Source organism: Larimichthys crocea, chromosome XXIV (genome assembly GCF_000972845.2).
Source record: "Larimichthys crocea isolate SSNF chromosome XXIV, L_crocea_2.0, whole genome shotgun sequence".
NCBI classification, from domain to species: Eukaryota; Metazoa; Chordata; class Actinopteri; family Sciaenidae; genus Larimichthys; species Larimichthys crocea.
In genome coordinates, this window is record NC_040034.1 from 5,782,779 (window position 1) to 5,798,106 (window position 15,328).

Below are 15,328 nucleotides of genomic sequence, written 5' to 3' on the forward strand. Positions count from 1 at the left end.
ATTGAGCAATTGTTGATGTCAATAGAGGTTTTGCTGGTTTGCTGGTTTTGGATAATGTTGCTTTGGTGCCAATCAGGAGAACCTCAGTTTTGTCACTGTTCAGTTTAAGTAGATTTGAGGTGAACCAGGATTTTATTTCTGTCAAGCAGTCAGTAAGGAAGGAGGGCGGGAGGTTGGATGTGGGTTTGCTGGCGAGGTAGAGCTGGGTGTAATCCGTGTAGCAGTGGAAATTTATGTTATATTTGTGGAACACCAAGGGGGAGGAGATAAATGATGAAGACTAGGGGCAGAGCCCTGGGGTACACTTGAAGTGACAGAGGAAGGCTGAGATGTGAAACTTTTAAGCTGAATGAACTGGGTGCGGCATGTTAGGTAAGATTTGAACCAGTTTAGAGGAGTCTGAGTGATGCCAGTGGAAGAAAGTCTATTGATGAGGGTGGTGTAACAGATGGTGTCAAATGCTACACTCAGGTTGAGGAAGATGAGGATGGAGAGTAAACCAGAATCAGCTGCCATGAGGAGGTCATGATTTTAATTGTCCGATGAAACTTGAAGGCAGCACCCCTGTAGTTTAGGGTCGTGCATCCCGGGGGAGAGCAGCAGTCGGACCTTGCTGTCTCCCTGGTAGGTGCATGAGTTGTGAGCTCCGCTATTGTTTTATATTAATTACACGTGGTTAGCTAACCTGCATTTTCTTTTCGTTTTATATTTTTCAGATGTATATTTGTGTGTGAGGAAAACGGGACTGACTGTGCATGTTGATCCTTCTTCCAGATGTCCGAAATAAACGGCAAGTTTACCAAAAGTGACGGTCTTCTTCTGTGAAGTACACAACACGAGAGAGTACAAAGCCGCTACATTAACATTGTAAAAACATTAATAAGTGTTAACAAGTAGAACACAGATACATTCTGAATATGTTATGAATACATTACCTACAGCATTAATACACCCAACCAGGGGTATGTGGAAACATTTAATAATTTATTTCTAAGATGATAAGTACATATTCTCAGTCATTTCATAAGCCTGTCAATAAAAAAGGTACGGGTGCGCTACAATTTGTTTCCCCGGGGAGACAATAACCTGTAGCACAGCCACACCAAAATCAAAACAGCCGCCTACCTGCAGGCAAATATGGATGAATGGCTGGAATATCCAGTTGCTCTGGATTCAGGAGAGGGTTCAGAGGAGCCCAACGAGAAACGCAAGAAAGAGGCCATGAGTTGGAACAATATGTTATTAAAGAAATGTGAACAGAAGTCAAAAGAAACATGCAATTTACAAGTAGGACACGTTGGAAATAACTGTTGTTACTGTTGAATGAAAATAATTCAGTAATAACAGTTGATGATATGTTGATGTTTTTTGCCATTGTTTCATGTGAGTTAACTGATACGTGTACAATAACTTGGAAGGACAGACGACTGAAGAAGTGAAAAAATTAAAGGATGGTTGTGGCAAATATACATCTTTTTGGGTGAGCAGTAACACTGATAACCGGAAGTGCCACAATACGCTTACTGTAAAGTGAGCCTGATAGATGACTTACTGCTGTTGACTCCAAACAGGTTCATAAAGTGAGACAGTCTTCAGACGATTCAATGGTAAGTAACTCGTTATGAATCAAACATTAAAATATAATGAGTCAGTGCAATGTGTATATTGGATGTGCAAACTTTATTAATATGATGTCAAAACCAATCACATGACAGTTTAATGTAAAGCTAAATAGTTTAACAAAGTAAACTTTTTAGTAACTTTTCTGTCCAACTATCCTCAGAGAGGATCCTCCCAGTGTCTAAAATTTAATGCAGATCATTGTTGAAGAAGTAAAGCAGACGAATGTCTACCTCATTATTAAGTTAATGCAGACCACATTACTTTACAGTGATAGACCATGATGATGTCCTGCCTACCAGTGAAACAGCTCATAGATCTCAGGCCTGCTCTTCATATGCAGTCTGACGTGGTATTGTTCAACTCTTTCACCTATTTGTTCTAATTTGATTAATGTTAAAGTATAATTGATCTTACTGTTCTTGTTCTTGTTATTGTTGGTGTTTGCAGAGTTCCAACAGAACCTGCCTGAGTCATCCTGTGCAGAGCTTGATGTGCACATGCTTTTATGATGAACATGTAATTCTACATTGCACAGGTTAAACTTTAAATAAGAATTGTGTTTTTGTTATCTGACAATGAGCCTTTTATATCTACAGACACTGCTTCCAAGGAGTCTGCCATGTTGAACTGCTATGTTTGTACAGTAGTTCAGAACAGACGAACTAAACATATTACATGATGTTCTCCATACAGAGCTACATGTTTGGTAACACATTCTCTTGATTCTTTTAGGATGATTTGGATGAGCCAGATCTTGTGAATGGATCAGTTACCCTCCTTACAACCATCAACAACAACACCATGACTCCAGTTAACAACCACCCACTGGAAATCTCTCTAGTCCTCAAAGGTGATGTGTCAGATGACCTCCTCTGACTTGCTGATGCATTTCAGGTAATATTCAACATGACATGTAGTGTTAAGACTTTAGAAGCTTTCTATGACATTTATAATGGAATTGTTTTTAAACACAGTTTGGCCTGATGGATTATATTGATGCTGAATTGACAGTCAATCTGTCAACATGTGACATCATTTTATGTTTTTATGGACACATAATGAATTCTTAAATATTTCTTAAAGGACAGCGCATGGAGCTTTAGTATACTTCAAACTGATGTTTATTTTTGAACATTCTTTAAATGAAGAAGATATACTTTTATTAATCCCACGAACGGGGAAATTCTTTTTACACTCTATTTATTTACATGCATTTTAACCCAGATACACACACACATGCAGTACAAGGCATAGACATGCAATTTTTTTTTTTGGAGAGAGATGGTGGAGTGATGGGCAGCCCCCCTGAGAAGCGTCCAGCAAGCAGTTTGGGGGGATCAGTGCCTTGCTCAAGGGAACCTCGGCAGTGCCCAGGAGGTGAACTGGCACCTCTCCAGCTACCAGTCCACCTTCCATATTTGGTCCATGCGTATTGGGTCCACCCTCCGGTTCCCAAGCCAAGTCCCTATGGACTGAGCTACTGCCAACCAAATGCTAGAGGAACTGGTGGTTGACAAATACCTTCAAAATAAAAGCATGTGTGCTTTTAATCTGAATTCCTTCTGAGGAGGATTAACGCAGTATATCGCAGCGTTACCATGACAATAGTGGTCCATTAGTCATATAGCTCCACCCACCATAACCTTCGACTTCCTGCCATTCTTCACACACTTCCTCCAGGAAGCAGGAAGCATCTGGGTCACAGTGACAACAATCATCCACCACTGTGTGTGCGTGTTTCCCCTGTTTGTTCAAAGACAATGCTGCTGTGTGTGTGTGTGTGTGTGTGTTCAGTTGCAGTTTCATTAATCACACACACTTCCTGTCAGACAAATCAAACAACAATCAAGGGGGGAAAAAATCAGTTTGACTTGAATGTCAAACATCCTCCAGGGTCCCCAAACCTTCTCAGGACCCTTGATATGTACTACAGGACCCCCAAACATTTCCAATGGACTCCTGGGACAACCTCAAAGATTAGTACAACCTCTTCTTAGACTTTCTCAAGGATATCCAGAAACAATAAAGTCATACATGGGACATCCTCATCATTTAGTCCTGGAAGTCCTTGAGAAGGTTCCAAACCCACTCACTGCTTCACACTGTTCAGTTCCAGCCTAGCACACACCGGTAAGTTCAGAGTGGACCAGTACAGACATTAAGACCTAGAACCCAGACTGACTTCCAGGCCAACGTTAAGTTTCTGTATTTTGATTATTCTCAGCCTCACCTGAATAATGAATAAAGTTTTTATGTGAATTTGATAATGATGAAACTCTGACTGAGGTTTGGTTTCATAAACTTTGTCTCTCCTCTGGAGGAAAACAACTCACTGTATCAAGACACAGCACACTTCCTGACTTGGAGGATAGCGGGGCTGGGAGCACAGGGCAGTGGGGGGCAGGGTGGAGGTTGATGTGGTGGATGAGGAGGTGAAGCTGGCAGTCAGTCTGTCAGCAGAGCTACTGTGGAGGAGAAAGTAGCAGCAGCTGGGAGAGAAAAGTTAAAGAAAAGAGGACAGAGAGGAGAATAACGGTAAGAGCAAATAAAGTGTTTAAGATCTGTGTGATTAACAACATAAACAAAGTGAGGGAGATAAAGGAGGAGCAGGAAGTGTCTGTGCTTCATTCACAACATGTCAGACAGAGCTTTCATATATCAGTATGTAGTAAAGGTTATTTAAAGGTTTAGAATTGGTTCGGAAGTGATTGTAACATTCCAGTTTGTTTATTCTGGCTTGAAGTGGATCTGTTCCCACCAAACAACAAGAATTTCAGAAACTTCTGACCTAATTTGGTCATTTCCAATTAAATGATGTGAAGAGATTGTGAAAGAGTGTTATGCAACTGAAATATTAATGTTTTGTTTATAGAAGAAGTGTCAGTGTGTCCACAGTCACGTAACAAGAGTGAGAAATAAAAGGTTAGTCATTCAGTGTCTGTGCAGGGGCATCTCTTGCTATATGTGGACTATGCAGCTGCATGAGGCCCTGGAGCCACCAGGGGGCCCCCCAATCTGTAAGCTCAGCCTCATATTATATTTTAGGAGAATTAAAAGAAGCTGTGTTTATTTGTAGACAGGCTAACCAACTTGTTGGGTGAAGCACTTACATACTCATCAACTCAAAATCATCTATGGGCTGTCACATCACCTCCGGTCCTCTCTTTACATTTCTTGCCATCTCCTGTCTGTCTCTGCTTTGACTGCTCTCCCAGGTCCAGCACGCTACTGTGTTAAAAAGGGAGAGTGATTAGTTAACTGGATACAGGTGTGCCAATCACTCTCACCTGGTGCTGCGCTCCTGAGCCCTCTCCACACCTCTCTCCTGCAGCTGATGCACTGCGCCCCCTCCACAATACAGATAATATAAAATATATTTATTTGAATAGTTTTTAGGATAATGGAAACATAAGACTAATCAATTTATAAAAGAGTATCTGTCTCCAGACTGAATGCTGCAGCTGCTACATAAACAAAATGAGTGAGATAAAGGAGGAGCAGGAAGTGTGTGTGCTTCCTTCACAACATGTCAGACAGAAGAATTTTCATCTGTTACATCAACATTCTTTACATGTTTTAGAACCCCTCAGGTTCTCTGAAAACCTCCATGATGAGTGTCAAGTTCTATGTGTTTTGTAACCACAGCTCTGCCCAAACTTGAAAAATCCTTGTTTAACCAATGAAGAATCCAAAGGACAACTCAATTCCTCCATTTTTATTTCCTTAACGGGGTTTCGGTTTGATGATTTCAGTAGGCATGAATAAATGATGGACTTGAATGGAAGAGGTTGATAACCTTCCAGAAAAAAGAAAAAAAAATCCATTAGTCTCAAAAAAAAAAAGTAAGTATTTTCCCCTCAAAGTTATCCTAGTTTCTTGATTCTTAACCAACGTAATTCAAGACTTAGAATCCCAAGCCAGTTATGTAAAGTGTCACTTAATTAAATTAACCTAAACATACCAGAGTTATTCAACTTAAACTGTAATTTACCTGATATAATTAACCCCACTTGTGGAGAAGCATGACCTCATTACACCATCCACGTCAAAGTTGTTTCTGTCATGGTTACACAGGTAATGACCCAAAATGCAGGCTCAGACAACGGTTGGTGACAGAAGGGGATTTATTGTGACGTGGGAGAAAAGTGGAAGGAGAGGGTCCGATAATGAGGTGGCGGGAATGGCTGAGGTGAAGCAGTGGTTGGAACGGATGGAGGAGGCACGGAGTGTGGACTGTGGAGATGGTTGATGGAGAGCAGGCAAGCAGGTGGCAGGAGGTGAAGATAGTGGTGGACCTGAGCACAAGTGGATCAGTGGTTAGAGATCAGTCAGGAAATCAACAGGAAGCACAAGGAACAGTAGTTTAAGGCGGTCTGAATGTGAAATACCACAGTGGCTGAACAAACGATCTGACAAGGAGTGGGAGGAAGGCCAGGGTTTATATGCAATTGGAGTGATGATTTGATGGAAGGCAGGTGAGCTGAGGAATGGCAGGTGTGCTTCATCTGTGATTATCCAGGAGGGACCAGCGAAATGTGCCACGCCCACAACACAGAGACAAGTAAACACAAGGATGGGGAAAACAAGGGGGAAACACAGGAAAACAACAGCCACGACTGCCATCATGACAGTTTCTTTCCTACCACTTGCGTCTTTCAGATTGATCAGGAATTGTGGTCCTTCCTTACTTCCAGGAGCAAGTTGTTAAGGGCTAGATGGACTAGGAACCCAGATGCGGACACACAAAGGGAGCAGATGGACAAAGTTAAACCAGTTTACTGTTCTTAAAGGCTGGGTTTGGTCAGGGGCCAGCAGGGAGGACGCAGGCTGAGTATCTCAAGGGGCTGAATCCTGAGCAGGGCTTGGTGGAGCAGGCGAGGGCAGCAGGTCAGGTAGTCAAGGGCTGGAGAGCTGAGCAGAGCAGGTAACGATCTACAGGGAAGATCACAAAAGGTCAGTACGGGGAAAAAGTCAGAACAACATCTGCTGGCTTGATGCACAGTACTAATGGATTAGTGGCTACGATCTGGCAGCATGGTTGTGGCAGGGCTGAGTATAAGTAGGTAGCTGAATGATTACAGGATTGGGTGCAGCTGGTGGTTACTGCTCTGCCTCCAGCACACCTGAAACACATACACACAAGGACTGGGGACAAGACAGTTAACCCCTGGAGGTAGGCGTGGCAGAGGCAGATGTAACACAAGTGAAAAAGACTAGCTGCATCCAAACATTTAGTGCCATGCATTCCCAGTGGGTGCGCAGGCAAATATGGTCCCTCTAAGAGTTCCTGCTGAGAACACCAACATCTCTTGTGTGTGGTTGCCCTCTGCAGGTTTGGAGTGCAGGTTCTCCAGTAAATGCTCTTGAAAATGAATTAAGATCTGACATAACAATGAGGCATGATGTTCCTGCTGCTAGATCTCATTCAGTGTCAAAGCTTTTAAATGTTCCTGTTGCTGCTACCTGCTACATGCAAACATGCTACATATTATGAATGAACAACATTTTATTTTATTTTAGATTTTATATTTTCTGTAGATGTCATTTAATATTCAGTTGAGAAAATGATGAATTTGGAGCAGATTATTTAATCACAGCTGCTGTTTTATCAACTCTATTAACTGTTTCATGCCGGTTAAAGTGGTTGAACTTGCTTTTGTTTTATTTTGACAGACTGACATCATCAAAGGAGTCAGAGAAGATGGAGTCTTGGTTCTGCTCCAGCTGGATACACCTTTCGTTGGTTATCATCATGTTCAGAAATATCTCGGCTTACCCGGCATCACCACTGCGCTACACCATCCACTCTGCCAATCACAGCTTCGATGAGGCCATGGATCTTTGTTCCCCTGGTGTCCTTGCTACCTTCAAAACTGAGCAGGAGCTGGGTGTAATCCTTGGGGAAATCTCATCAGGTTCACATCTACATCAGAACCCATCCATATTCTGGGTTGGCTTGAGGAAGGGCAAGAAAGAATGTGTGCTTCCCACACTTCCACTGAGAGGATTCAAGTGGATAGAGGATGGCAGCGAAAAGTCGCAGGTGATCGTCAACTGGATCGTAGAACCAGAAAATACCTGTGCGACGCTTCGCTGTGCAGCACTAAAGCTGCATGTAGACGGGTCGAAGGTGACTAGTTGGGGTCTGATTCCTGTCGGCTGTAAGAACAAATACCAGTTCATCTGTAAGCTGGGAGACAGACTGACAGGAGGAACACCTAAACCACCAAATTCTGCTGTACCAGAACCACATAACCCTGAACCTGTACCTGCAACAAGAGAACCAGAACCAGAACCAGCTACATCTGAACTTCCAACTGAAGGACCAGAGCAAGAAAGTGACCAGAACCCTAAAACTGGACCGGAAGTGGACGGCCTCAAGCCTGGTTCTGAACCTGCACTGGTGTCAGACTCTTGTCAGCACCCCATCATCCATTCTGCTCGCTCCATCAGTATGGACTCAATCAACAGCAGCAGGATCCAGGTGGAGTGCTGGTCCAATATCCAGCTGGAGCTCCACTGCTCAGGCCGTCCTGCTCTGTGGCGGATGCTGGATGACTCCCCTGCAAACTTCACCACCCTCTGCCAGCCGTGCGAGGATGGCTTTGAGAAAGATGCTTCTGGAAACTGTTTGGACATCGACGAGTGCAGCAGGCGCAGCCCCTGCAGGCACACCTGCCTGAACACTGAGGGCTCATATAGGTGTGTCTGCACCAATGAAGATGGAAAACACCAAGATGAGGACTCACCAGTGTGCAGAGATAAAGTGAATAATGACAACTTTATGTCCAGTATTCTTTTCCCGGTGCTGGTTGCCGTGGCAGCGCTGGTGGTTCTGGTGGTGGTTGTCATGGTGATAGTGAAGTGCTGCCTGATGAGGCGGTCAAAGAAACGTGCCATGAAGAAAGCAGAGAAGATGGGGATGAAGACCAAAGAAGGCACTGATTCCTTTGAAACAGCTAATGAGAAGGGATTGGTATGAGGAAGTAGGGCTGTGATTGGCTGAAGTGAGTGACATCATCAGTAATCCAACATTTACAGTTTTGTGTTGGATGAAAATAATTTGTAAAATAACTCAAACATATGAAGGCCTGGAGTGTTCAGACACAGAAACATCCGTATGGAGTTCATGTTTTACTGTGTCCAGATTATTCTAAGTTTGTGGTTATATACACATATATACAAAATGTATATAATAATATGAATTTATTAACTGAGTTAACACTGTGGGTGAAAAAGGTCAAGTAGGTGAAGAACAGGCGAGGAACAGGTAACAAACAAGCGAAGAACAGGTGAGGAACTGGACTGACCGTGCAGCTTCTTACTGGATGATGAGTTCAGCTGAAGTTCAGCTGTGATCCTGATCAGGGAGTCCTCCCATGATGAAGAACAGACTGCTGGACTGAAGATTATCACAAAGACACCTCACAGAAACTCAGATAAACATCAGACATAATTTAAAACTTAAAGTCTTGTAACGAGTCACAGAGGTGAGAGAAGACGAGCTGTACACTGTCGTCATATATTAAGTTCAAAGTTTTTTCCTGGCAGGTGTTTGCTGCATGTGTCTCTGTAAATAATCAGAAATAAACATCTAATTAAATTTATTAAACTTCCTCATCAAAGAATTAATAAAGTTTCACAGATTTTATTTTGAAAACCAAGGCTGACATCCTGTGTTGAGTCTTTGTCTCAGTCACCAAAACAGCCTTCTACCAACTTAAGAACATATCCAGAGTTAAGGGCTTTATGTCCCAAACAGATCAGGAGAAGCTGATACATGCTTTCATCTCCAGTAGACTTGACTACTGTAATGGTCTTTTGACTGGACTCCCCCAAAAAAGTATCAACCAGCTGCAGCTCATTCAGAACGCAGCAGCTCGAGTTTTGACCAGAACAAAGAGATCAGAACACATCACCCCAGTTCTTAAGTCTTTACACTGGCTCCCAGTTAGCCACAGAATAGATTTTAAAGTTCTGCTACTAGTTAATAAATCACTGAATGGTTTAGGCCCACAATACATAAACGACATGTTAGCAGAATATAGACCCAGTAGGGCTCTGAGATCTACGGACTCAGGTCAGATAGTGGAGCACAGAGTTCAAACCAGACACAGTAAAGCAGCATTTAGCAGTTATGCTGTTCACAACTGGAACAAACTACCAGCAGGACTGAACTCAGCCCCAACTTTTAGCACTTTCAAATCCAGGTTAAAAACTTTTCTATTTTCATGTGCTTATGGCTGAGCTCTTTTAAAGAACTTTTAAAGAATTTTTAATCATAATCCAGTGATTCGTTTATTGTTTTAAATTGTTTTCAAATTTGCTATTCTAATGACATTCTGATGTTTTTAATTAAATTTTCTTCTCTTTTTATTTTTTTATTTCTATTGCTATTGCTTGTCTTAATGTCAAATGTTTTTCCTTGCCTCTGTAAAGCACTATGAATTGCCTTGTGTACGAATTGTGCTATACAAATAAACTTGCCTTGCCTTGCCTTGCCTTTGTCATCCATTTGAGGCAAGCCCCATAAAATAATATGGCTGTAACATTCAGCTGGAATGAGGTGGAGTGTGCGTGTGATATAATTTTTAAATCAACATCTGCTTCATCAATGTGAGCTACACACACTAAGTTGTGTGTGTTTTGGGACTACAGGCTTCAGTATTAACAAGCACATTGGTGTCATTCTAACATCGGGTAGAACAGCCACAGCTGAGAGTTCATGTGGCCTTACAAGTCAAAATTATGGTCAAGTAAAAATATCACAGTTCTTCCTGTCACCGTAGAGCTTTCAAACACTTAGTGATAACAAATGGTGTGACAGAACTCATTCATGTATGTGGTTTTGTGGAATGGTTATTGGCAGGCTGTGGTCAAGTGAGTTGAATAAATTTCCTGTGCCTCATCTTTCAGCTATTCATACAGTAATATACTACATTTATTGTGCAAACTGCAACAACTCTGAAAACTTCAACAACAAAAGAGAAACAACAGAACACAATATGGTGTGTGCGTTAGTGTGTAATTTAGGGGGGTGGCTGTGGCTTCAGGAGGTAGAGTGGGTTGTCCACTATTCAGATGATCAGTGATTCCTGGCTTCTGGTGGTAGCAGACTTCTTTTTTAAGCACACACCTCTCCTTCAGGTGGAGCTGGTGGCAGCAGTGTTAGTGGTTGTGTCAGTGGTTTCTTTGAGAGCAGCAATAGTGGTCTGCAACTCCACCACCATGGCAGCAGCAACTGCTGTACACTGGAGGTGCTTTCTCTGCACAAGGACACCATAGATTTCCCCAGCTCCTCTAAGAAGAACCTCATTTTGACAGGTATAGGGTTACGGTTGAAGGCCAAATGTGAGAAATTGTTTTTTTTACATTATGCTTGCCCAGAAACAATTTAGGAGCACATTTCAGGCCCTTTGGAGTTCACCAGTCTGTAGTGACACTCATTCGTGACCTGAAGCTCCAACTTCAGTGGAGTGGCCTAGAGTTACACTTGTTTTAACAGAAAGTTGATCAGGTGATTTAGTGAACTCGGCTATTCTCTTTCTCTACTCAAGTGCACAGTGGGGTGGACTGCTGAGTGACATGCACCGGCCCGTGCATTGCCTTTGGCTCTCCACACCAAACTGTCACACCGCGGTGAGGTCAAGCTGGGTTTTTGTAATGTCTTGTCATTTCCTGTTTTATTTTGATAGTTAACTCTCCTCTCGTTTCAGGTCACTTGCCCTTCCTCATGTGTCACCGGTCTGATTGTCTTCCCCGCCCTGATTGTTTCCACCTGTTCCCCATTACCCTGTGTATATATTGTCTGCGTCTCCCTTTGTCCTGTGCCGAAGTGTTTCGTCTGTCTCAGCGCACACCAAAGCCTCGTTCCTGAACCAAAGTCATAGCCTTGCTTTTGAGATCTTCTTGTTTGTTTCCTCGTTAGAGTGATTTTCTGTTGTAATTTCGTAGCCTTAGTATTAGCTTCATAGTTCCAGAGATCTTTTGTTTGTTTCCTCGTTAGAGTGATTTTCTGTTGTATTTTCTTAGCCTAGCCCTTTTTGTTTCTGAGAGATTAGCTTAGTGTTTTGTCAGAGCGTCCTTAGTTTATGCCCCTTTGTTGTTTTCCTCGTTGAGAGTGATTTTGATTTTGTTTATTTTTTGATTTACCTAGATCAGTGTTTTTCCTCTTCGGAGTGATTTTTTTGTTTCTCCTTATTCAGGCCTACTTTTATAGCCTCATTCTTTCGAGGGTTATTGAAGACCCAAATAAAAGCTTCTTTCCGCCTTAACTCTGCATCTGAGTCCTCATTCGAGTCCCGGCCTGACACAAACTGCATGTGCTGTCGGACCACAGGGGGAGAGCCATCAAGATAAATAACCAAACCCTAACCCCTAACCCCAACCGGTAGTTTTTATCCCTTATCCCTAAACCCAATCCTAATGATACATCAGTGTAATGCCTTCTCAGATGGATATTCTGACCCTAACGACTTAGGGTTTTCCCACTGGTTAGGGTTAGGAAAGGACCCGTTTCATTTTCTCCTTTAAATTCCTGTGTCCGGTAAGTGTTGACCTCGGCCTTTAACAGGTAATCCTCCTTTTTGTTTTTTCTAAAAACTGCAATTATCCTGTGATCCTTGAATAGTCCCTGTTGAGGGGGACGTGGTGCATCGGAAGCAGGAGAGAGGTGTGGAGAGGGCTCAGGAGAGCAGCGCCAGGTGAGAGTGATTAGCACACCTGTAGCCAACTGTCTAATCACTCTCCCTCTTTTCCAACACAGTAGCGTGCTGAACCTAAAAAGGAGGAAGCAGGACGGGCAGGAGGGAGGAGACACACGCAGCAGACAGCAGCAAGAGGCCTGTGAATGGCTGCGAGTGTGCGTGATCGTTGAAATAAGCTGAACACAATAAAGATCCCTAAGAAACAGGCTTTGGACTCTGACTCTTTGTGCTGAGAGAACCCTAGTGGCAGTAAGCGTGCCACAGTCCCAGATTGTGTGTGATAGCGGGTCTGGAATGTGGTGACAAAGAGGAGAGCTGAAGAAATCTCCACAGGCTTCACCTCCAGAAAGGTACTCAGGGTCTCTCTTCAGAAGGAGCTCACATAGCCTCTGAGCTAATGCTCTAAATAGAGTTTTTGTGGTTGCCAGGAAGTCACCCTTGTGAGAACATATTCTGTGAAATCTCAGCAATTGTGACTTTAATAAGCCTCTATATGTGTGTTTAGGATGATAGCTACTTTTAATGCAATAAAGAGTGTGTGTCTATTTCCTTTACTTTAACATAGAGTTTGTTGAAAATATTCCTCCTTATAGGTCGTGCTGTCCAGGAAGTCCACTGATATCATACTGGTGGTTGACTTGAGTTTTATGGATGCATTGTGATTGTTTAAGGTAAGTGTCACATAGGTGAGGTGGATAAGTGGAATGGTGGATCTGTGCTGTGATTATTTTGGAAGTGGGAAGTTTGAGGGGGTTTCTGCTTGGAGGGATGAGTGGAAGGATGGCAGAGATGGGGGTATGGTGAGTGGAGGACTGGGAATCTATTGTGGTTGTTGGTAATGGTCCCCAGGTGACTCTACAGGTTTTTTGTGGTAGTGGAGTGGAGGTTGCAGGGGTTTGAGGTGTGTTAACAGACTCTATGGGGTGTTGTTTGTTTTGGTCTTTGGTTGGTGAAGGATTTATAGAAAAGATTGGTGGAGGTCGGATGGGGCCTTTTCGGGTTGGTTTGAGGGTGTTTAGGTTAGGGGAGGTGGCTTTTTTATAGATAGGATATGGTGAGGGGAGAGAGGTGGGCTCGGATTTCTTAGTGTTGGTTTGGGGTATTGTCTGGGTTCCTGTAGAATTTTGTGTGGGCGGGTCCGGTGTGGGGGAGTGGTACTTTTTTATTTCTTCTGTAATTGGTGTGAAGGGGCCTAGATAGAGGGATAGTGCTTTGGGGGCAGCAGGTTTGGGGAGGGGAGGATAGTGTTCTTCGGGGATAGTCGGTAGATTGTGAGTTGTGGGTTGTGTATGATGATGGACTGGTTGTGGGGTTATTTTTGTCATTTGTACTGGTTGTAGAGCAGCTGTTATTGTGTTTGTGGTGAGTCTGTCACCATATCTTTTCTGGGTCCAACCGGTGGCTATTTGTAGGGCTATAGGGTTGTATGTGTCACACCGTGGTGATGTCAAGCTGGGTTTTTGTTATGTCTTGTCATTTCCTGTTTTATTTTGAAAGTTAACTCTCCTCTCGTTTCAGGTCACTTGCCCTTCCTCATGTGTCACCAGTCTGATTGTCTTCCCCGCCCTGATTGTTTCCACCTGTTCCCCATTTCCCTCATGTGTATATATAGTCTGTGTTTCCCGTTAGGGTTAGGGTTAGGGTTAGGAGGTGGGAACGGAGCCCGTATCCCAGAGGACACGGGAGGCACATGGTCCATCCCGTGGTCCATCCCGCGACCCCGGTCCCAATCCCGGTTTCGCCTCCGGGTCTGCTTATAACGGACCTCAGTCCATCCCTCATCAAAATATGGCATCACTGCCAACTCCCAGTATATGAAAAAAAACTTTAAATCCCTTGTTTTATATAAAAAAAAATATATTTATTCAAAGGAGAGTGAAGAAATACAATAAAAAATAAATCCAACTAAAAATTCACTTAAAAAGTGTAAAAACTCCAAAAAATAAAATTTAAAAGGCCAAAAGATTTTTTAATGTGTCTGCGGGCAACGTTCGACCCTAACAGAGTCCTTCTTCAGGCCCAGACACACAAACAACCCAAAACAATGAAATCCTATGAGCTGTTGCTCCTTCAAGAGTCAAGCCCAGAAGAAACGCTCCTCTGTCCCCCCTCCTTTTATAGTGCTCGTGTTACAGATACAATAACACAGCATCCCTTGATGTTTTTTCTCCTTTGCCCTTTTAAGGTAAGTACCTAACTTTTAATATGGATTGTTGTTAATGAATGTAAGAAAAAAAATCCTAAATTACTTTTGATTTTTTAATCAAAACAAATGTATAAAAATAGAATTGTATGATATTTTTTAACTTTAAAAAAAAAAAAATATGAATTAACCCTTAATTGGTATTTCTTATGTTCAGTATATGAACTATAATACTATGATGTTAAATTATTCAATAAAAAAGGTGTACAATGTTGTATTTATACATAAATCTAAAATTATGACTTTATGATTTTTAATTAGACCGTAACATATCTTCCCCGTAGGGATAGAAGTTAGAGTTAGAAAAAGGAAAAAATAAAGTGTAGGAAAAGGGGTGGTGGGTTGGGGTTAGGGTTAGGGGTTAAGATTAGGGCTAGGGTTAGGAAAAGGAAGGGTTTAGGGTTTAGGGTTAGGGTTAGGGTTGGGTTTAGGTAGGGGAACACATCTCAATGACTCCCCCCTTGCGGTCCGACGACGGCACAAGGTTTGGTGTAGGGAGCCAAGGGCAAGGGCACATGGGCCGACGCATGTCACTGCAGGCAATCCCCCCCCGTTTTTGCTCCCTGGTGTCGGATAGGGAGGGCCCCAGATTGCCGACCAAGAACCAGGCAGGAGCGCCCACGGAGCAGGTAAGATAAGGTCGAGAAGAGAGGGACAGGGTGTGGTCAGCAAAAGGAGTGTGGTCTACACCTTCACCAATACACCGCGGCCCACTCGGCACCCCGTGTCCCCTCCCCAACCCATCAACCCCAATACAGTTTTAGAGGGAAGAGGGAAGGCGAGGGAGATGGGCGAC

The 15,328-nt window shown here is 43.0% G+C and overlaps 1 protein-coding gene across 2 annotated transcripts; it reads left to right on the forward strand.

Moving 5' to 3' along the window:
• Window positions 1–4,002: 4,002 nt before the first annotated feature.
• clec14a (C-type lectin domain containing 14A) lies at window positions 4,003–9,287 on the forward strand. Of its 2 annotated transcripts, none has more exons than XM_010747005.3 (2): window positions 4,003–4,158; window positions 7,297–9,287. In XM_010747005.3, exon 2 carries the CDS (start codon window positions 7,325–7,327, stop codon window positions 8,603–8,605), a length of 1,281 nt encoding a protein of 426 aa, XP_010745307.2. In that variant the 5' UTR covers window positions 4,003–4,158; window positions 7,297–7,324; the 3' UTR covers window positions 8,606–9,287. The 2 variants fall into 2 exon arrangements, with proteins under 2 accessions (XP_010745307.2, XP_027131038.1); XM_027275237.1 differs by lacking the exon at window positions 4,003–4,158 and adding an exon at window positions 6,863–6,955.
• The last annotated feature ends 6,041 nt before the right edge of the window (window positions 9,288–15,328 follow it).